This window comes from Carettochelys insculpta, chromosome 2, assembly GCF_033958435.1.
Source record: "Carettochelys insculpta isolate YL-2023 chromosome 2, ASM3395843v1, whole genome shotgun sequence".
Lineage (NCBI taxonomy): Eukaryota > Metazoa > Chordata > Testudines > Carettochelyidae > Carettochelys > Carettochelys insculpta.
Window position 1 is genome coordinate 203,876,407 of NC_134138.1, and position 23,913 is coordinate 203,900,319.

Below are 23,913 nucleotides of genomic sequence, written 5' to 3' on the forward strand. Positions count from 1 at the left end.
GGAACCCCACAACCTCATCACTCTCCCATTACTGAATCTGAATCATGCAGTGCCCTTATACTAAGGCTTACTCACCGGACCTTAGGGGGCAGCATGGCAGCTGTCTTCCCCAGTGTCTACTCTTGGGCAAGTCTCCCCTGGCAGGCAACACGGCTGTCAGGGCCTCCTTACGTTATTCTGTCCCTTTTAGCTGATACAGTTAAGCCAGAGCAGGAAGTTGACCTTACCCTGTGTTTTGAACCAGCTACAACAGCAACTGTCTCTCACTGCAGATATCTTATTTAATGCTACATTTTCCCAAGTGCTCATCTTAAGACACCCTGGGTCTCATTTCAGTGGGACTGAGAATTCCTTTAGCAAAGTTACGAGGGAATCAGAAGTCACTTCTGAAAAACTTGCCTTTAACATCCATGGCTACTACATCCACATCTGTAAAATGGGGATAGTATCACTCGCTTCTCTAAGACGCCTCTCAGAATAGGCTGAGAGGATGAGCTAATGCTTGTACAACTCCGCAGCTCCACATCATTGTATCAGCCTAAGTCATTATCAAAGTAGGTCCACTGAGGAAAGAGAAGGGCAACAAATGAAGGATGCAAAACTTATTCCTCTTTCTTCTCAATACAATTGTTGCTTGAATTATGCTTGCACAATACCACCACCAACCCTTCTATCAAACAGAAATAATGCTTGAACTACTGGGTTTTGACAGTCTTACACTAATGGTTTTTCAAACTACAATACACATTGCTCAGAGACAACTGTATACACTTAAACTAATTTTGGAAAATGACTGCAAGATAAAGTTGAATCTGGCCAATGAGCATTCTGAATTTCAGGGATAAGAGAAATCTTTTAGGTCAGATGGACTCAGAATCCATATTACTGATCTTTGGGGTGAGGGGAGGAGACATTTGATTGATTGTTTTTTAAGAAGATATAACTGCAAGCTTCCAGTTCAAAAAAAAAAAAAAAAAAAGTCAGCTGAGTCTCATACCTGCACTTGTGAGGCGATTATAGGCACTTGGATTCACAAAGCACCCTTTGGATCTCCTGCTAGAGCAGAAGACAGCCGGATTTATTTTCAGTTCATCTGTCCTCATACTTCATCTTATGTTCATTACATTGGAGACATGGCACTGAAAATTACACCCAATACCTGGTTCACCTAATGTTTCTTGAGGAAGTGAAGCTGCAAAATACAAAAAGAATGCACACAAAAGTCTGCAAGTCTGATGCTCTTCCATGCAGAAAGCTCCCAGATGCTTTGCTAAAGGCCAAAGCAATATGTCCCTTTTATGGTTATTTTCACAAAGAATTGTTTAACAGTACTTACAACAGCTCTGCCTTGACGCAGTATATGCTCCTCTAATACAACATAGGTGAGGCATTTAGATTATTAAGTCCTGATGAAAGTTTTGCAAAATGCTTGAAAGAAGCAGTGCTACTGTCTTTTTCTGATGTCTTTCACGTACTGGTTCTCAGTCTTCTTGAGAGCTAAAGGTATCTATCATCAACAGAGCAAAAGACTTTTGTATGTCCTGTTCATTTTTCTTTTCAATACTAGCCTTCCTGTCTCAAAACCATTTTAGAAGTACATATTCCATTTACAAGCTAAAAAAGTACAAGCATATCATATAGTTCAATTACAGAGATCGATTATTGGTCCATGTATCAGCTAAAAGGAACACAGGCAGTTGGGACCATGTGATATTGAAAGCATTCCTCTTCTAGGCAGTATCTGTAGTTCTGATCTAATATATATTTTAAAAGTTTGACTGTTAGGTGAAAGGCAGATACGGTTCTCTAGTATGAGTGAGAAGTGAATGCCACAGACAAGTTTTTCTGAAGAAAAATTCTTGTTTAGGTCAAATTAAAAATACTACATTGCATTTTCTACTTACAAGTATTACTCCCCAGAAACATATTGTTGTGTGTTCACTAAAACTTGAGTTTGTATTTCAAGTTGTGTATTACTTCATTTAAATATCAAATCATGCCCTTGAACCACATTCATAAGGTACTCCAAATGACCTAATTCATATCTAATATTTCAGAGTCTGTTAAAGCTGAAACAAGGGATCTCTACTACAGTGCACCTTTGTTACCAATCAAAAGAGGTAGGTAAAAAGTGATGGACTCAATAATTAACTCCTAACCAATTCATGGCCATAAAACAAGAAAAAAAATAAAAACTCTATTTCCCATTATCTTTAGCCTTGAATTCATGCCTTCTAATAACATCCATCAATTTGCATCTTACCAGCAAGCTTAACTCATTCATATGCATATCCCACAATAAAAGGCCAGACAAATGTGACGCATAGCCAGGTAAAACAGAAATAAGGATTGCAGTCTTTGTAGGGAGATACACTTCCTTCACTCAAACGCAACCCCACTGGCAAGAAAACTATTCCTTCCCACATAAGGGAAATGAGCAAGTCCCTCATATGTCTAAGACCACTTCTTCCACTGCTCAACTACCAACATGAGTTTTCCAATTCTTCCAAAGGGCATCTGTGAGCATATGGGAAGAGAGAGAGGAAATTACAACAAATCTTTAGAAGCCCACCCTCTTGGCATCATGGAATCAATGCTGGCACATCATTCTTGCTTTGTCAGTATCAAAACAAAAATACAGTAAACTAGAGCTCCTGAAATCGATATTTAACTTCTTGCACCGTAATTATGCATTCCATATTTATAATCCATTCTGACAAAGAAGTGTTTTGGGTTTTCTTACTGAAAGTCTTGTGGGACCCCTTCTGCATGATTTCTCTTAATCTCAGCTTGTTTTCCAGGTCATCAATTCAATATCTCAGGGCTTTTCTGGCTTTGGAATTCTCTGTCAAAAAAGCATCTTTATCCATCAATAGTTATGTCCATATCTTCAATTTCCCCCTCAGCTTCCTGTAGTCTTGAGCTAAAGGTTACCATCTTCTTATCCAGGAAGGCAACTGCAGCCTGCATAACACTACATCTGTTCCTAGTATCCACATATTACCTTTTAAACAAATCAAACAATATTTGATCATTCAGCTGTGCGCCTCCTGTTGGTGTGAAGCTGAATGCAGAAAGGTCAGACTCAGAGGCAGCATCAATATTGAACTCTAAATGGTACAGGGTGTTTGATCTTTAGATATGGCATCATGGAAGCACAGACTGTATGAAAAAAATAAAGGGAATGAACTGAACAAATAGTTATTAAGAAAAACAGTGTCATTTTGGTGCACCCATGAGACTCTCTCTTCATCTCTCTCACACACAAGACAAACTAGTTTGCCATGGGGCGCTTTGCTTTACAAAGATTTAGTCTGTTAAAGATGCCGGTTCACAAAATATGAACAAAGCAATGTTTGATTCATATTCCATGGGAAAAAAATCTGTTCAGCAACATTTTCTTAAATAAATTTTAATCACACAGCAGTGAGGTCACTATACAACAGCTTATAAATCAACACCCACCCTTACAGTACCATCCATAAAATGCACGTCACAGAGGAACAAATGTCTGCACTCAAGGAACCAATACTTAGCGGTTTCTACATAAAAATAAGTGCTATCTTATACTGTTTATGCCTTCCCCCTGTGATCTGTACCAATCCAGTGATCTCAATGATACCCTAGCAATTTTGGTCTACAGAATGCTGTCTGCAGAATTTAATTCAAAATTCAGTTACATTTTAGTATTTCAACATTTGTTGTATTATGATATAATTCTTTATTCATCAATCACCTTTTCCACAAATAAGCAGCGTGGGAAATTATTCACAAAAATGTTTTTAAGAATGACATACAAAAAGGGATTATTTCATTTTTACCATTTTGAATCACAGAAATAACCTTCCATCCCTATTTTACAATTAAAAGTTGCAAGTCTATCTGCTGATAAAGACTAACACATGCAGAGACCAGAGTTTATTACAAGCCAAGATTATCAACAAAGACAATAAAGCTAAAAGACTCAATTTGAGACTCTTGATTCTCAATTAGAGGGTAAACTCAGTGAAGGCTTTGCGTCACTTACATGCTTAGAGAGGACCATATGTATCATCAACTAAGACCCTCTCAAGACAAGTATAATATGGTGTATTCTCAAAATGATTACACTGAATGCTGGTTAAAAAGCATGAAGCTAAAAGTCAATTACAGATCTTCAGTGTTCACCCTCTTCCTTTCTTTCGTAACTATGCTTCTTCTCTTACAGAAAAAAATGAACATCATTATAGGCATTTAAAACAAGGGACTACATGCAAGATATCATGTATTATAATTAGACTTCTATAGGTATAAATCATACATCAGTTGAGGGACAGAAAGGCAGACAGGGGATGAGAAACAGAAAGCAGATACTATCTGAATATGAATCAAACAATATAAAACAAATCCATATGTTTACAGAAGAGCCAGCATAGAAGATCAACTTGAGATTCAGTTTGTGAGGAATCTATATTTAAAATACATACATACATACATACATACATACATACATACATATATATATATGGTTCTCATCCATAACCTGTTGCCATAGAGAACTGTATGTGCTTTACAGGCCTCCTCCTAAACCATTTTAAGCTAATGAGAATTTGACCATTGCTCTTACTGGGAGCAGAATCAAGCTATATACATATTTGCAAATCCAGTTAAGCAATACATAATTTTAATCAACTGCATACAAAACTGTGTATGTTATTTTCTGAATGGACAATACTTAATCTGATATATGTTGTGTTTGTGATGAGGGGGATGGCTCCCTTTATGAAAACGTTTATTTCTAAACTACTTTTCAGCACTCGATATTACCCGCACCCATGTGAAAGCAATTGCAAACTATACCTAGGCAAGCACTCACAACATATACTGTGACAATATATGAGTAAATCTCTGTTCTCAGCTTCCCCACTCTGCCCATCTGCAGCCTTTTGGTATGGAACAGCTATATCATAAAAGTGCCTATTCACACATGCTTTTGATATTACACTATTTAATCACATACAGCTGTAGCTTATAAGACTGTTACAAAACAAAATTTTAATGTAGCAATGGAAACAAGTTCTGGAGAAACATCAACCACTTTTCTCTACATGATACTTCTATCATTAAAAGGGTTTTTAAAAACAAAATCAAACAAACAATAAGAAAAACAACCACTAGTTTTAAAAAACCTGCTTGTCTTCGTGGAAGCTTCAGAGTAGACATGTTTGTACATGAACTCCAAATCTCTGACAGTAGTACTGATAATGTCAAAAAACCTGCTTAAATTCATATCAGGGCAAAACCAACACTATCCAGGTTCCTTATAGCAAGACCTGAAATGAACTCAGGCATTTATCTCTGTACACAGTTTTCCTTATCTGGTTTTCAATTTACCGAAATCTAAAGAACTGTTGATCTGATGATTTTTTCCATAAGATATCTGAGTGAAAAAGATACATATCAGTTCTCTCTCTCACTCTTCCAAAAATATATACATTAGTAAGAGTAATTTTAAACACCACTGTTCACTTTTAGATATGCAAAATGTATGAAATTCCATAAATAACATACCCTAAGTTATAGCAAGAATTTTATCACCTGATATGGTAAACAAGTACCTCTTCTCACATAAGAAAAGTTAGTTACATGTGTGTTTCCAAGATAGAGCCCTATAACATTTTTTTTGGCAAATGTTCATTTTTGTTGCAACAATGAAAGCAATGAAAACATTTTCCCACTGATAATAATCAAAATTTACAGAAAGACAAAGATAGAAAAATGCTCCCGGAGAACTTATTTGAGTTTATCCACTTTCGGTATTGTGATGTGATGTTTAATAATTTGTGTTTTAACATTTATAAAACTTTAATATCCGGAACCTCACTGTCTATATTAATTCAATAGTTGTCTAGTTCCTCCTACTGTATGACACCCCTCAGAATTTTCTACAAGAGAAAATTTAAATCCATTTTTAAATTCTGGAAAATAAATATTATTCCATCAGAATAATGGTTACATATAAAATAATAACAAATATAAAAATCAAATTCTGCCAAGGCTAGCCACACAGTCAAGTCCAATTGCTTTAAAAGGTGGGAAAGACCAATCTTACTCTCCCACAATTTTTTTTAAAACAGTCACAGTGAAAAAAACATCAACTAAAAACATCATTTAAAAATTCTATTGTCCTTTACAGCAACAGACGTGTTTTTAACTTAACAGCATGTACAAATACATGGCAAGTAGAACTGAAATACAAACAAGCATAAGTGTTTCTGATTTTCTGGAGTGGACACAATTTTGAACATAACCAGTGGCACACCAGGATTAGACAGCAACACAGTCAAAAATATAATCAATGTTCAAACAATTTTTAATTCCATTCAAACAACTGCATGTATCTTAAAAATACCTGTTAGGAGATATTTTTTTTTAAATGTTACAATGTACCAAACTAACTAAGAGCTAAGTACATACAAACTTCATTCCTAGAAATTCACTTCTCTATTTGCAAGTGTTTGCTTTTACTTTGGCACTATCACACAGGTTCCAGCTCGACTTTTGAGCCCTGGCAGCAGTCCAGGATGCAGATGGTTGAAAATGCGTCCTGAAATCAGTGTGCAGTTGATGAATTACTCCTTACACCTGACCCTTACTTCACACCAGGCACCGAATACAATCTGAACACTACCAGTAAGAAAATCCCTGTTAGGCATCTTAGTATCTGGAACTCTTTCTTCTAGGCCTTCTGTATGTCCAGATGGCCGGAAGTGGGGAACGCATTAAACTGGCTAAACTGCAATGTGAGTGAGAAAACAATGCTGGCTCAGTGGATGCAAGGTGGTAGTGGGGGATGGAGAACTGTGTGTGGGTTCGAGTGATTTGCTTCTGAAAATGAGGCTGATACAGCTCTAAATTGTACACATTTGATATTTGAAATTTTTATTGACATATTACTGAAAATACCAATGTCAAAGGAAAAAAGTATCTGCTTATTTAGTCATCTGTGCAGTGGACAGTGAAGGTTCACTAATATTTAGGGTTCCTTTTAATAGTTTTATGCATGCAAGCCCAAAGTGAATGCAGAAAGATGCTGAAATACAATTTTCGCACACCCACAACTCAAGGCAGTTCTTGACTTGCTCCCATCAAAGAATGTCTTAAGAGAAAAAAAGAGGAGGATTTCATTCTTTAAAAATATATTTGTACCCAAACAACTTTTAAAAAGTTTAACAATTTCAGCAAAACATTCGCTTGAATTTCCAGAGATGCCTTCTCATTTGTGCAGACATTGTCACACATCTGACTCACTTACCAATTCATTCTTTTCTATGCCCCTTTTTGTTCACTTTCCTGTTACTATCCATGCCAGATGGATTTTTATTCACACAGATGTTAGGAAATGGCTTTTCTTCCTATTACACATATTGATGTATATGGCGGGGTATTGCACACTGATATTGACTACTGTTGGCATCCTGTGTTTCAGCCATACAACCAGGATGCAGATTTAATACCGTGTGACTTCAGTGACCAGATACACATTCTCAATAATAGTGAAGAGCCAAAGATACAGAAAAGCCAATATTACATGAAAAAACTGGTAAGTTGACGTATGTTCATATAAAGTGCCAGTAAAATGATTGTGAAAGATAAATTCCGAAGAATCAGCGTCTGCCACAAGTAACTGCAAACAAAAAAATAACTCAATTTATTCAATGCACTGTTTGCTACAAACGGTCTTCCCAGCCTTAATTTGGCCATAAGCAGCAAAGGCCATAAGAACATGAGAACAGCCGTACTGGGTCAGACCAAAGTTCCATCTAGCCCTGTATCCAGTCTTCCAACAGGGAGAGGCCAATGCCAGATGCCCAGAAGGGAGTGAACAGAAAAAAAGCCACAAGCACTATTACTTCAAAAGATTTCATCAAATATGTTAAAATTGTTTGAGGGCAACCTTTTTCTCTTCACGTCATTCCTAATTATTACATTAAATTTCACATCACTCTGTCTGGTAAAAAAAAAAAAAAAAAAAAAAGACCTGCCATTTCAATCAAGACACCAAAAATGGAAATTCAAGGACTAGGGTGAGATTTGGTCTCATTACAGTCTTATAAGTTTACAAAGCTTATTAGTTTCTTTGCTATCCTGTCAACACAAACCACTTCAGTAATGTTTCCATTGTCAAGCAGTTCAAATAATAGGGATTCTGAAATTATAGGAAATCACTAAAATAATGTCATATGCATGTGACACATGAACACATTTCTTTTTACATATGCGTTGCAGCAAGATCATGTGAGGCCACACACTCCTAACTTAGAACAAGAATAAAATGTTTGGTTTTAAATATAATTCAGATCATGCCTAGAATAAGAAAGTTCTACTCACAGGACTTTTAGCTAAGAAAGTTCAGACAATTCAATCTAATTTAATGGTGATCCAGTGCTATTCCAGAAAGAAAAAAACACATTTACTTTCAAACTCCCTCTTTGCCCTTATATGACATATTAGAGACATTACAATCTTTTTTACAAAACTTAAAGGGGTTTGGGTTTGGGGGTGTGTTGTTTTGTTTTTGTTTTGTTTTTTTTTGGGGGGGGATTATAATGGGTTTGTATGAACCTGCAATTAAAGTTTTAGCTTTAAGGGCGGTATCATAATTAAGATGTTCAACTAAATTGAACAATCAGACTGTTTCATGTTCTGTGTGAAACTGTGTGACATTTGTGAAACTTAAGGCAATTACCCAAACATCTGAATCCTACTCTTCTATTTAAAATTCTTTTGACCATACAGTTTTAAATGTACATCATTACTGCTTAACAATGTTAGCTATATTACAAGGTACAAATGTGGACTATATATCTTGTGAACCTTATTCAATCCCCTATTCAAATCCCCTCCAAATAGCTATTTTGCAGAGTACTATTTTACTTCTTTAAGAACAGATGATATTAATTTATTATGTGAGCAAAGCAAAAGCAAAGAATTTGATCTGAAAATCTGAGGAAACCATTTAATTTTCAGAATGTTGTACATTTAACATCCTTTTACCCTGTGCTTTATGAACTGAACACAAATTCCCTTTGAAAGCTTAAAATTCCTGATATTATTTTAATTTATTCCCCTTCTGTATATATGACTATCCATATGTGAACACTCATTTTTACACAGTTGAATTCTGAAATTTTGTTTAAAATACAAGACACAGCATAATCTTCAAAATATAAAAACGTGAGCTTCACAGCACTGTTGACATCATACACTGGTATATTAGTATGTGTTATCATGACAGGAATGATAACCAGTACAGTTCTCTACCATGTTATTTGATTACCCAAATATTGGCTTTAGACACACAATGGATCTAAATACTCTAAAATGTCCCAGAAGCTGATGGCTAGCTTTAAGGTAACAAAATCCAGATGCTGCCTGTCTGCACTACTCTAAACTCTTTAGGACTACACTTCAGAAATATATGCATGTGTTTATTATTTAGGTTTCAGAGCAAGAGTGATAAATTCATGCAAACTAAAATTTATTATAGATTTGTAATATTATGTGCCCTGGTGAAAACAGTGTTTGTGTTCACATATGTGTTTACACATACACACAAACTTTTCACAGTGGTAGACAATTTTATACTTTAGAATACAACAGCTACTTATAGATTGTATATAAATTAGACCATTAGAATATTATTATGTTCTTCAAAAGCTTCAGGTGACAGCCACTGTGTGGAAAGCATCTGTCACTTCCACCTGGAACACAAGGTTAATTTCCCCAAAAAACATATTTTACAAACTAGAAAGAGGAGCTTAAAAAAATGGCAAAATTGAAGTTACATGAGTAAAAGGACTGGAATGTCCAGAATTTCTCATCCAGTACTTGAGGTTATTGTTCTCTCAAAAAAAATCCAAAAATTGTGTCATGTCTGTGGCTTGCCAGGTTTTGAGGAAGGACATTGGTCTGCATCCCCAAGCCCCCAAACAGTTGAAGCTATAGCCAAGATTGCAGTCAAGCTAGCAACGAGAAGCTGCTGCTGCTGCTGCTGCACAATACTGACTAAATGGTCACAAAGGTAACGTGCTATTTGAATCGACCTTGACGAAAAAAATGGTGAAACAATTAGTCCTCACCCTCCCCACATAATGGGGGGATCTCACACAAAAAATGGCACATTATAGTTAGAGAAAGCACACAGCAAACAATTAGGACAGAATCAAGTTATGAATTACAAGGCTATAATCACATTGAGTGGTTCTGGTGACATCTCAACTCCAACCAGCCTTAGTCTCAGTTTTCACAATTAGTTAATTTATATAATGTGGGATCTGGCTATAAACATTATCTGAAAAGTAATTTTATTAGCAAGGAAACATAATGTGGCTTTCAGTACTAACTAGCTCAATGTGTTTGAGAGCAAAAATCCCTCCTCCCGCCCCCAAAAGTCAGATGTATCCTATAGGCTTAAATTTGCCATTGAAATTAGGGTGATGTGTACGGTGGGGGAGGGTGACGATTATTGGGAGAGGTGTCTCTTCTTCTTTGGCTTTAAAAAATGTTAGTTCATTGACTCAAACTCTTAATCTGTGGTTGCAAGGTTGCATTTTGGAACAGTAATTTTCTTAAAGCCTCCTAACTGGTTTGCAAAGTTGTTTTGGTTAATGTCCACTAGTTGCAAAAGAGAACCTTTTGGGTAGCAGATTATAATACATTGGTACTAAGGAAAAAACAAAGCACAATTTAACTAATTAAAATCCAGGTGTCAGACTTCTTTCAGTCTCCTTGGAAGATGTAGGCCTGCCTTCCAGGACCACTAACATTAAACAAAAAAACCATGAAACCATGTTTGGTGCTTTTTCTGAGATTTGCTACCATCTATTTCTAGACCTTTCAAATGCAACAGCATGCAGCCAAATCATTCTTAATATTTAATGCAACGTTAAAAGCAGTTCAATACATTGGAACAAACTCCAAAAGTTTTACAGGAGGTTAACGCCTTGTCCACCCCAGAAGCCCACAGCATCTCAAGCTGAACCGATTAAAAGTTTCAGAATCCACCAGGTCCTGAGCTAATGGCAAAATGTGTTAGAATGACAAATTGGATCTAGCTCACTGAAATTGCCACCGCATCAGTATTTGCATGCCTGATACTGTCCAGGGTGATCTCCAGCCGATGCCATAATAAGGTATACTTGCTTCAATAATATTAATCACATTTACTGGAGGGAGGGAAGAATTAAAGGGATTCAGTAAAGTTTTCTGTCAAAATAAATAACTAAATGTATAATCCCTGACCATCTTGTTCCCGGCTATTAGCTCTGCCCAGCATGACACTGATTTTAAGGGAGAAAATAAACAAACCACCAAATATCGGTTATTTATTCCATTCCACCATCCATCGTTCCACTCAGTGCATTATGAGATCATATTCACAGGGCTAGACAGGCAGGGAAGTGCTGTACCATACCTTGGTTTGGAGGTAATGAGGGTAGTAGTAAGTGTACTGAGGGTACATTGGCTGCTGTTCCAAGCGTTTGCCCATGTAGCTGAAATCTTTATCTCCGATGCAGGGAACTCGTTGACAGGGAGTAGTGCCCCAGGCCTTTCTTCCTCTTAAACCACTATTCCTGACAGTCCCGGTGACTGATGAGGCTTTCGAGACTTCCTTGCCTTGCTCACTACGTCCAACCCGGCAAGAATCACAAAAACAAAACACAGGGAGAGATAAAAAAAAATCTTGCTTTGTTTCCCCCCCTCCTCCCCTCAGGAAACAGCGGTCGCTTTCCTAGCCAGCTTGGCTGTAGTAATGTCAATTGCCAGCGTCGGTAGAAGAAAGAAAGAAGAAAAAAAAAAAAGTCCTGCTGGAGAAATCAGCAAGCCCGTGGAACTCCAAACCTCTGCGGACCCGCTCGTGCTCTCGCTCTTCCCCCAGCCCTCCCCCCCGGCCCTTTAGCATTAAACAATCAAATCGAATCAAAACGCAGCTCTCCACAGCCTACTTGCTGCTGCCTCCCTCGCGGCGTGCCATGGTGTTTGGGGCTTGTCTTCATTCAAACCCCCTCCTGCCAGCCGGGGTGGGTGGAACTACAGCCAGCCTCTCCCCGGAGAAGCAGACGCAGTCCAGAAGGCTGCAGTATTTCCTCCAAGAAGCAGCAGCCTGCTTTTTTTTTTTTTTTTTTTTTTTTCCTTTCCCAGCCCCTGCTGCAAGCCAAGTCCCGGTTCCCTCTGCTGGCTATCTCGGAAAGCAAAGCAGTTTTACAGCAGCGCTCGCTGGTGGTGTAACTCAACCCGGGGAACTTCAAATGCCGGCAGTGGATTCTGCGCTTCGCAAAGTCACAAGAGCAAAGCGGCCAGCCGGGAAGCCAGAAGACCTGGGACTCAGCTGCTGCTGCAAAGGAGGAGGCTTGAAACATACAGTACAAATAAAGCGCTGTTGTTGCTGTTTTGTGACCGTGTTAGAAAAGCAGAGAAGAAAGACTCTGCAAGGTCACAGACTCTAGCGGAGTCTAGCGACATTTCTCCAAAAAAACCCTAATTTGCACAATAAGCTACCTCTGCACAGAAACAAATGGGGAAGGGCCATGAATATTAAGTGTTCGCAGGGACAGAACCAGTATCTTAAGGCTAGTTTCAGTCACTTCTCTATTGGGAATGATAATGAAGTGGGGGAGGGGCTCAACTCTCCTGAGCTTGCCTTGACTTTGGTATAATTTAAGAATACCGTTCATGAGCAACTGATCATCCATCACACCATCTCCTGGTATAGCCCAGAGCACAAAGAGCCATGCGCAGACACTGGTACCATGACCATTCCCCCTGCTCCCTAAAATCCTGAGTAAAGAAACAGGGCTTGCAACAGAGTCGGGCTGACTCATCAACTTAAGCCAAAGTTTTCAATATTTCTGAAGGGACCAACTGTATATGTGTCTATGGATCACTTATATCATTTCTGTGCACTGTACAAATACAAAAGTAAATACATGTGTCTTATTGTGGACATAAGTCCCAGGTTGATTTTTCACACGTTCACGAGATCTTGTGACATTTCATTTAATTCATAAATCTTCCTTTAGCTGCCTCTCTATCTGTAGATTAAAAAAATATTAGGCATGTTTTTCATTTTTATTTAATTTCTATGTAATATTACGGCAGGTTCGTTAGCTGCTGTATTATCAACCAAATTGTTTATAGAGGGAAAAGGATGTCTTTATAAAGGGCCACTTTTCAAGGCTGGTAAGGTCTAAAATTAGAGCTGCCAGCTGTGTTTTGGTTTGTGGGCACACACTTTCACGTGACACAGCACACAAGCGATCATGTTCTACTCTGCTTTGTCAGACTGCTGTTCTTGTAAGCAAGCATGGCATTAAGTTGAGCAAGGATTCATATACATCCCCACTACCTGCCAGCAAGAAAAGGAGAAAGCCGAGGCAGAGCAAAAGTGTGATACTCATGAATGAATCACTGCAATCACAGAGTGCATGGTTTCACTTCCTCAGCAGTTATTTTTAATTTTAGTACTTAAACAGCATGCTGTGTCTTGCAACAGAACCTAGGTGCTGAGTTCTTTCAAAAATCTGGCCCCGTTTGTGGGAGCTGATTGCAAATCTGACCCCACATCTCCAAATGTACAAACATTAACTTCATTCTTTCAACTTGCTTATGAGATGTGGGTGGGGGATTTTTATTATCTCCATTTTACAGATGGAACAAACTCAGAGAGGCTAAAGGCTTGATGCTGTAATACAATGTAGGGCCGAAAATGGTTTCTAATGTGTGGCAGTCACACAGCTACAGAGAATCTGACTCTGGAGAAGACAGGTCAGGGGATGAAAGCCTGTGTGTTCAGGAGTTATGGTATGAAATCATAAAGATGAAAGATGAGGACTACAGATAAAAGAAAACAAAATGTCCTGAGAGATCAGTTTAAATGTGTAATAGACTTCCCAGCATTCTTGTTTTTTTTGTTTTTTTTAACGCCAGAAGGAACTATTTTGATCATCTAGCTTGATTTCCTGCACACAGCCCACAACATTTCACCGAATGATGGCTTAAAAGGGAAGTAGAGGAGGCAGCCCTATCACAAACATCATAGACCAGACTGGGACAAAGCATTGAAAAAATAGATAGTCCCACAGGAAAGGAACGTATAGCGGCTATGTGATGGACTGTATAACTTAAACAGATCTTTTGCATCCCTAATATCTGTAATATTAATTACTCTCATCTGTACAAACTAAGCAAACCATTACTTGTGAATTGCCTGTTTCTGCTAGATGGCAAGTATTTCCATCAACAAAGTGCTTTAATGTCATTGAGTCTTTCCACACAAATTAACATATTTTGGATGAAGACAGGACTCTGTTGAGTAACCATTGAGTTCTAGGTATATATTCTCTAATTTTCCCAGTGGTAAAAACTTTCAGTTGCAGTGTTAGGGTTCTGCAGAAGTAGCAGAGTAGGTTCAGGAGGGTTTCTGAAAATGTGACAGCCATAAACCTGAGGCAGCTTTCATTAGGCTCATTTTAAAAATCTTGGCCACTCATACTGACATGGAGGCCTAGCCATCAGTTCAAACTCAACATGGCTCAAATAATCTTCCTGGGGTGTGTCTACATGGCCATTAGATACCTGTGGCTGGCCCTTGCCAGCTGATTCAGGATCAGAGGGCTTGCATTAAGCAGCTGCTTAAATACAATATGGATGTTTGGACTCGGGCTGCAGCCCAAGATCTGGGTTCCTCACGTCTCACAGGGTCCTAGAGCCTAGGCTCTGGCCCAGGGATCCTACACAGCAATTAAATAGTGCCTTAGCTAGGGTGTCAAATTTGCAATTTTTTAGAACTGGACGCTCCAGCAGAAGTGCTGGAACCAATCCTGACCTGCCTCTCCCACGTAAGGCTCCACCCCTGCCACCCACCCCATTGCTGCTGCTTCTCCCCTCTCCTCCCCTTCTCTTCCCCAACCCCCAGCCAGGTCAGGAGGGACTTGCCTGTAGAGCTAGGCCTGGGAGCTGCAGCTGTTTGATGCAGGTAGGAGGCAGCCCTGGCTGAGTAGAAGATGGAGTGGTTGATGAGCTCCTCACCTTCCCTGACTGCAGTAACCAGCCTTTGGGTTTCCAGTCAGTAGATCTGACCAGACACCTTCAGGTTCCCCTTTCGACTGGACAGCTGGCAACCCTACGCTCAGCCTGAGCCCTGCAAGCTTGAGTCAGCTAGCTGCAGGTTTTAAATTGCAGTGGAGACATCATCCCCTTAGTGTTCATTCCCAAGTACTCCCAGTTATCTCTTGATATTGAAAGCTATTGTATTGATCACCGGCAACACAACACTATTAACATACCAGTCATTGTAGCCCACAAATTGGGCCCCATCTTTGCCTTGAAACAGACCCTTCTCTAGGTCACAGAACCCTAAAACTAGAAGGGACCTTGGGAGGTCATCGATTCTAGGCCCCCGCACTCACAGCAGGACCAAGCCCCATCTAGACCATCCCTGACTGATGTTTATCTAACCTGCTCTTAACTATCTTCAGTGATGGAGTTTCCACAACCTCCCTAGCGCTATGTCTAGTTTGCCATTTTGTTGTCAAAACCTGTGGAGTGTCCGGATTGCAAAGTGCATTCTGTTGACAGTAAGTTGACGGAATGGAGCACTTTTGTCAACAGCTGTAGGAGAAGGATGCCACTGTTCATGGACATCTGTAGACAAGACACAGGTCTGCATGTTCTGGGGGGCCTTCAGTCAACAGAAAAGGCTTCCAGGATGCTTCGCATATGTCCTGGTGGACACCCTGTCTGCAGCAATCAGTGCTCTATGGTTCCTGCCTCTGGCCCTTCTTAAAGCCACAGGGAGCCCAGGGAACGCTGTGTCAGGAAGTTGAGAGCGTGCGAGCAGCAGAGCTACAAGCTGCTGTAAAAACACTACAGCTTCCTAGTCAGTGTTGCCCCCATGGCAGAGCAGAAGGGGACATGAGACATCCCCCAACTCCGGGCCCTTGAGGGAACAGCCTCAGGGCTCACAGAACTCTCCCCAGGGCTCCAAGAGGTGACCCCCTCCTGGTCTGGCTCAGAGATGTAGGTGCTCCTGGGTCTCTGGGTCTTCGTCTCTGAGGACGAAACTCTGCAGTACCTCCCAGGCCAGGCAATGAAATTACAAACTCTACAGCCATCTAGCCACCACCCTGGCCAAACGGGGCCACCCCAGCTGCATCTTCGAGCAAGTGAGAGCCAAAGTAAAAGAGCACAGGCAGGTGAATGTATGGGTCCAGGATGCTGCCCGATGCTCGGGGGAAGCACCACCATTATGCCCCTACTACAGGGAGCTGCAGCACATCCTGGGGGAGGGGGAGCACTTAACCCCCTTGCCTGAGCGTCAGCACCAGGCTCAAGGGCCCCCCAGCATAGCAGGAGTGCCTGGAAGAGGAGGATGCAGCCAAGACCCAACCCCTGTCAGAACCAGACTTGGAGGCCAGCAGCCTTGTCCTGGTGCTGGACCTGGTCTTCGGCAGTGAGGCCACATTCCAGGTGTCCTCTGAGCTGGGGGAGGGTCCCTCCAGTGAGTACCCCACGTGTCACACACCCCAGGGCATGGGATACAGGTGCAGACCGTACAGACCTCTTCCCCTTGCCCACCCAGACCCAACTGCAGTGCCTCCTCGTCTCGACCTCCTCGTCTCAGCCCCACCCCAGCCCTGATGGGAGCCCTGAACCCACGGCAGGATGGGATCCTGAGGCCTATGCCATTCAGGATCCTGCTCCCTCTTTGGTTCATGGCCCCCTACCCCCTCTGTGTTCTGAGGCCCTCAGCCCCTGTCCCCAGCTCCCTGCACCACTGTGAATAGTACAAAGACGTTTGCACTTTGTTTTGCGTTAAATAGTTTTGTATTTCAGTTTCTTTTGGTCACATTTTCCTTTGGTTCAGTAAAATACAGTTATTTGGTCACCACACCCGCATCCCACTTCATTGTGCAGGGAAAAGGGACGGGTGAGGGGGCAAAGGGAGGGGTCATAGTGGGGACAGGTTAGGGCTGTGGGCCCGAAGCCCACGCTGGAGGGATCCTGGGCATGGTTAGTGGAGTCCATGTGAGAAGCTTTCCCTCAGGGCCTCCTGGATCCACAGCCCATCCTGATGGGCCTGGCAGATGGTGGTTGTTCCCAACTGCTCATAAGCAGGCATGCCCCTCATGGATGGTGGCCACCCACAACCCTGTGGAGGAAGGCCTCCCGCTGCTCCTCCATGATGTTGTGCAGGACACAACAAGCCCCACAGCCCGGTGGATGTTGCGCTCCCCCACATCGAGGCAGGTGAGCTGGCACCTGACCCATGTCTTGAGGAGGCTGAAGACACACTTGGCCTACACCCTGGTGTGGTTCAGGCAGCTTGGAATAGTTGCCTGCTGGGGTCCAGCTGCCTGTATTGGGCTTCATGAGTGATGGCATGAGGGGGCAGGCCATGTCCCCCACAACGCACTGTGGAATCTGCAGATCCCCAACCGTCTGCTCATGGTGGGGGATTAACATGCCCACCTCCAGCCTCCAGCATCAGTTGGAGTTGCATAACACACAGGCATTGTTTTCCCCACCTGCCCACCCAACATAAATGTCCATCAAAACTGTTCATGGTGGTCGACTAAGGCCTGCAGCACCATGGAGAAGTAGCCCTTGCAGTTGATGTACTTGGCCACGCTATGCTCCGGGTCATGGATAGGGATGTGAGTCCCATCAATAGCCCCAACACAGTTCAGTAACCCCAGGACAGTGAATCCAGCCACAACTTCATCAAAATCTGCCAGACACATGACCCTCCACAGCAGGATCTTGTTGATGGCCCTCACAACCTACAGAGGCAGGCAACTGAATACACACAAGAGGGACTGAGGGAGGGAGCACCTGGGCCCTTGGGGGTCCCCATCACCTTTCCAGCCCCTTCTTCTGAGCTCTCTGGGAGACCACTGTGAGGCTGCCCCCTTCTGTTTGAGGGCAGGACGTGGCACGATCTCCCAGGGGCTTCTTCATGCCAAACTGGTTTCCCCACAAGCAGTAGCTATCAGGGTTGGTGAGCCTCCAGAGGATGACTGCAACCACTTCTCCACATGGAGGTCGGGCCACAGCTGAGTGTCATGTCTCTGGAGCGCAGGGGAGAGCCAGGCAAAGAGCTCCAAGAAGGTGGCCTTCTGCATACGAAATTTCTGAAGGCACTGCTGGTTGTCCCAGTGCTCCATGACCAGCTGGTCACACCAGTCTGAACTGGTGTGGTGCCTCCAGAGACACCTGTGCACAGGAGGGGGGTGTGCAGATGTGCATGTCCTGCAGCCAGTGGGCCATCCCCACAGGTGCTCTCAGGCTTCCCCTTGGTGAAGATCAGGAAGACAGCTTAGGAGGAGCACCTGAAAACATCCACAAACTTAACTCAGCATCCACCTTTGAAATTCTCCTTTGCCATGAGATGCCTACAAAAAGAATTAAACTGCTGGTTTGCTCAGATTTCTGTCTATAATGATTGTCAGTATTGTCTCATGGTTTCCATTTACACCCCAGTTGGTCCATCTCTATACTTCTTGTCTTCTGCCTTAGTTTGTAAATGCTTTGCCTTTTTTGCTCTGTTTGTACATCTCTTAGAATAATGGGGCACTGGTCCTTTACTTGGAGAGCGTAGGTTTCAAAGTAATAAAAAATATAAGCAGCAGCAGCCAGCAACAGGCATAATATAGTGTCAGTCAAGACAAGTATACAGTCTTGAATATTTTCTTTCCTGCTCATCAACCACTATTTTATATGCATAGTAGTAGTAGTAGCATCCTTCAGTCTACGTAGACTATGGATCGCACCCTTTGTAGTTCCATATGGGATCATCATTTGCAGCGTCGACTGTGACTGTGAAGGCCCACATGACAGTGACAGTCCTTGCTGCATCTGTTGCATGTGTAATGGGTGTCTGGCAGGTCCTTACTGTGCTTTCTGTGGGCTCGCTTCTCCTGTGCTAGCTGTCTGATCCTCATCTCACCCTTCCGAAGGACCTTGTGTAGTTCCTGCCTCCATCTGCTGCGATCATCTGCCAGTCCTCCCAACTGTCCGGCTCGATGTCTGCCTCCCTAACATCCCTCTTGCAAACATCTTTGTAGCAAAACGGGGGGTGTCCGGGAGGTCTTTTGCCGGAGGCTAGCTTGCCATACAGGATGTCTTTTGGGATCCTTCCATCATTCATCCTGTGGACGTAGCCAAGCCAACAGAGCCGCTGCTGCCTGAGGAGGGTGTGCATGGCTGGGATTCCAGCTTGCTCAAGGATGGCAGCGTTGGACACTCTGTCCTTCCATGATATTCCGAGGATGCGCCTGAGGAAGTAGAAGACGTTCAGCCTCTTTTCCTGGCGGACGTACAGGGTCCAAGACTTGCTGCCGTAAAGGAGGGTGCTGAGGATGCAGGCTCTGTAGACTTGCATTTTGGTGTGGGTATACAACTTGATGTTATTCCACACTCTCTCGCTGAGTCTGGACAGAGTTGTGGCCGCTTTTCCGATCCTCATATTTAGCTCAGACTCCAGTGACAGGGTGTCAGTGATGGTGGACCCAAGGTAAACGAACTCGTGGATGACCTCTAACGTATAATTGTCAATGCTGATTGATGCAGGTTCAGCAACATCCTGAGCAAGTACATTTGTCTTCTTTAGGTTGATGGAAAGCCCAAAGTCCTTGCATGCTTTGGAGAACCGATCCAGCAGTTTCTGAAGCTGGTCTTCTGTGTGTGACACTACAGCAGCGTCATCTGTGAACAGCATATCTCTGATGAGGACTTCTCGCACCTTAGACTTAGCTTTCAGCCTTGCAAGATTAAACAGTTTCCCATCAGATCTTGTGTGCAAAAAGATGCCCTCTGTTGAAGATCCAAAGGCGTGCTTCAGGAGGAGCGGGAAGAAGATCCCGAACAATGTCAGAGCAAGGACACATCCTTGTTTGACGCCACTCCTGATGCTGGAAACATCCGATAATGCGCCGTCATGTTGGATGGTTCCTCTCATGTCTTCATGGAAAGACTGGATCATCTTGACTAACCATGGAAGACAGCCTATCTTGTGGAGCAGTTTGAACAGACCATCCCTGCTGACCAAGTCAAAGGCGTCGGTCAGGTCGATGAAGGCTATGTAGAGTGGCTTCCTCTGCTCCCTGCATTTCTCCTGCAGCTGCCTCAGAGAGAAGACCATGTCAACGGGAGATCTTTCTGCGCGGAATCCGCACTGTGATTTGGGATATACCCTCTCAGCAATCTTCTGGAGTCTGCCAAGGATGACGCGAGCGAAAAGTTTACCAGTGATGCTTAAGAGGGGGATTCCACAGTAATTGTTGCAGTCGCTTCTGTCTCCTTTGTTCTTATACAAGGTTACGATGTTAGCGTTGCGCATATCCTGTGGAACCTCTCCCTCTCTCCAGCACAGGCACAGTAGCTCATGTAGGGGTTCCAGGAGAGTGTCTGTGGCACATTTGATTACCTCTGGTGGTATACCATCCTGGCCTGGGGCCTTGCCTACTGTAATGCTGTAGATGGCTTTCTTCAGTTCATCCACAGTTGGTTCCTGGTCCAGTTTGTCCATTACTGGTAGGAGCTCGACGGCATCGAGGGCTGTATCAACCACAATGTTCTCGTGTGAGTACAGCTCGGAGTAGTGCTCGACCCAGCACTCCATCTGTTTGGCTTTGTCAGCGATGACTTCACCAGATTTGGATTTCAGAGGTGCCATCTTGTTCTGGATGGGTCCTAATGCCTTATTGATGCCCTCGTACATTCCCCTGAGATTACCAAAGTCAGCACTGGTCTGGATGCTGCTGCATAGCTCGAGCCAGCAGTTGTTGGCACAGCGCCTGGCCATCTGCTGTACTGTTTTTCTGGCTGCTCTGAGTGCTTGCAGGGTACTCTGGCTTGGCAAGCGTTTGTATTCCAGGAGTACAGTGCACTTCTTTTCAATGGCTGGAATCATCTCATCGGAGTTAGCTTCAAACCATTCATTTGCGTTTCTAGCTCTTCTTCCAAACACCGACAAGGCCATGTTGTAAATTGTATCCCACACATGCTGTCATCTGGATGTCACATCAGCACCCCCAGGGCTGCTGCGCAGATTCTCCTTGAGGTCCTCTCTGAACTTTTCAGCTCTCTCTGAGTTAGCCGTCTTTCTGGCATCGATGCAGGGCCTTCCAGTTGGTTTAGAGCCGTGCAGCTTCTTGGGAATCACCTTGAGTTTGGAGCAAACTAACGAGTGATCTGTATCGCAGTCAGCACTATGATAGCTGCGTGTCAGAAGGACGTTTTTGAGGTTATCACGTCTAGCGATGACCACGTCTAGTTGATGCCAGTGTTTTGAGCATGGGTGTCTCCATGACACTCTGTGCTGTGGCTTGGTTTGGAAAAATCTGTTTGTGATGCACAGATTGTGGTACGTGCAAAGTTCGAGAAGACGCTGTCCGTTTTCATTCATTTTTCCCACACCGAAGTGGCCTAAGCAAGAAGGCCATGAGTCACAATCGGCTCCAACTCTCGCATTGAAGTCACCCAAGATGTACAGTTGTTCGTGAGCAGGTATTTGCACTATGGCAGCACTAAGCACGTCACAGAACTTGTCTTTTACTTCTGGTGCGGCGTACAGGGTTGGAACGTAAGCGCTGATCAGGTGGACAGCACCGGCACAAGTTTGAAGTATGACCTGAATGAGTCTTTCTGATCCGCCCTTGACTAATTCCACCATTTGTAGAAGGGTGTTTCTGATGGCGAAGCCAACACCATGCTCCCTGGCTTCTTCTCGGGCTTTACCCTGCCAGAAAAAGGCGTAGACCTTTTCCTTTAGAGATCCCGAATCTGCGAGTCGCGTCTCTTGCAGAGCAGCAGTGTCAACTTGGAGCCTCTTCAGTTCCTCATTGATGACAGTGGTCTTTTGGGTGTCGCTGATGTCCTGAAGATCTTCAGTCAGACCTGTCAGCATGGTACGCACATTCCAGCAAGCAAGCTTAAAACTTTGATGGTTTCCTTCTCTTGTTGATTTTCTTATTGGTTTGCCTGGTGCTCAAATTTCAGTCACTTGTCAGGTTTGGGAACCTTAAGCCTCACGCACCCAGTGAGGCAGTGAATTGTGGCGGGACAGTACCCTACTGGCTGGGGTTGCCCAGCTTGAGGCAGGCGGTGACTGTCCAGTGAGATGAGATGATCTCTCCCACTGTCGAAGGCAACCCCTGGTGCTCGTTCTCTCCGCCAATCAAGCAAGAGCTTATAACCAGTATCTGTTACTTCCCGTGTTGGTTCAACGCTGTTAAGTGATGCTGGAGTACCTCTCCAGGCTTGAGCCTGGGCAAATTTTTGGGACCCTGGGCTTCCCAGATGCCAGTGTTCCCCTCTCAGCTTTACTGATATAGTCCAAAGGAGAGGATAACCTCCACATCTGGTACCAGCTCAGCTGCAGGAGTTGCTGGGTCAATGCCAGAAGTTGGCACAGGACCACCTTAGGACTCCGCTCTGGATTTTCTGTCAGGGTTTACTCCCTTAGCCTTGCTCCTTCCCAGGATAACCCACAAGGCAGTGGGGTTTATATGCATATGACCATGATAATGTAGATGCTCACTAGTTTAAGGCCATGCCTAGATGTACATTATGTATAGGGAAGACACTCTATGTCAACAATAGAGAGCTCTCCCATAGGCATTAGGAAAAACACCTCCAAGAAAGGCATAAGTGATGATGGCAGGAGATCATAGTGTTTTGCACATGACCACTTTGCTGCTCTGGAGGTGGAATATCTATTCCTCTGTGTGCCATAAATGTGGTGGCATGGACTGCAATGTAGATATAGCCTAAGACACTGTGCAGTGGTAATCTACATGCTAACCCATGCTACATAGTAATGTAACTATGAACAAAAGTTCTATTTCAAAGTCCACCCAGACAGTGCTTGGTGTAGAGCCTATATGTAAGATACGAATGAGCATGAGTTCCCTACTCTGCCATGGATTTCCTGCATGACTATGTGCAAGTCACACAGACTCTATGTGCTTCAGTTCCTCCATCTTTAAAATGGGAATAACAGAGGTGTTGTAAGACGACTGCATTGAAGACTGTGAGGCACTGAGATACTGCTGTAACAGGCTAACACAAGATCATTCACTACATGGTTTGGCTGAGGCAAAGTCTCAGGCACATGAACCCAGTTTGCGGGAAGGGGGATCTCAGTGGAACAGGCTTGCTGACATGCTTATCCCACTGAAGACCAAAGCAAGACTTCCAATGAGGGTAAAGGGAGAAGAATCCACCCCTCCGCACTTCAGTCACTCTGCATTCTTTCCCAGGCCACTACATTAAAGCTGTTTCCCCATTTCTCCTCTGAGGCAGAAGACTAGTGCAAGGGCTCTCCATTTAAGCTTTACAGGGGAGCCATGAGCAGAATAGCCAAAGATGTATGCTCATATCCCAACTATATGCTGGGGAATGAGTTCGTACCACAGGCCCCACACTAAAGGATGGGGAGCAGGAAGGAGGTGGCACAGATGTTCCCATTTACACATATCTAGTAGCTTAAACAACCTGCTCAGCTAGGGCAACTGTATGTGATTGATATTCCAGCTGGAATAGCAGCTGCCAGGGATGCTGTGCAGGAGCCATGCTAACTAGTCTAGGGGGGAGGGGGGGAATTTCAGCTGCCTTTTGTCTTCACATGTTCCACCTGAAGAACCAAAACATTCAAGCTTTACACAGATGGAGCAGACTTCACTTAGTACCTGGATCTTGCAAGGTGCTGAGCACTTTTAACTCTCACTGAAGTCAGCTGGTTAGTGGTGCTCAGCACTTTTCAGGACTGGCCCATAAGGATGCATACAGAAGTGAAGGGAATCAGGATGGAAATTTGATATGAAAGCATGAGAGTTGGGAGAGAAAGATGGAAACACAGTACAGCCGTGC

General features: G+C 43.1%; 1 protein-coding gene across 11 annotated transcripts in view; it reads right to left on the bottom strand.

The window, feature by feature from the left end:
- The window catches only part of RBMS3 (RNA binding motif single stranded interacting protein 3), a 1,098,743-nt gene that overhangs the window by 618,915 nt on the left and 455,915 nt on the right, over window positions 1-23,913 (bottom strand). For 4 of the 11 annotated variants that reach the window (XM_074984407.1, XM_074984405.1, XM_074984411.1 and 1 more), the window contains exons 1-2: window positions 11,988-12,348; window positions 11,456-11,666 (exon numbers count right to left, since the gene is read on the bottom strand). The exons of the other annotated variants lie outside the window; for them this stretch is intronic. In XM_074984407.1, the coding sequence (XP_074840508.1) occupies window positions 11,456-11,666; window positions 11,988-12,016 (240 nt within the window). In that variant the 5' untranslated portion in view covers window positions 12,017-12,348. Of the gene's footprint in view, window positions 1-11,455; window positions 11,667-11,987; window positions 12,349-23,913 lie in introns of those variants that run through there. 11 annotated transcript variants of the gene reach the window in all.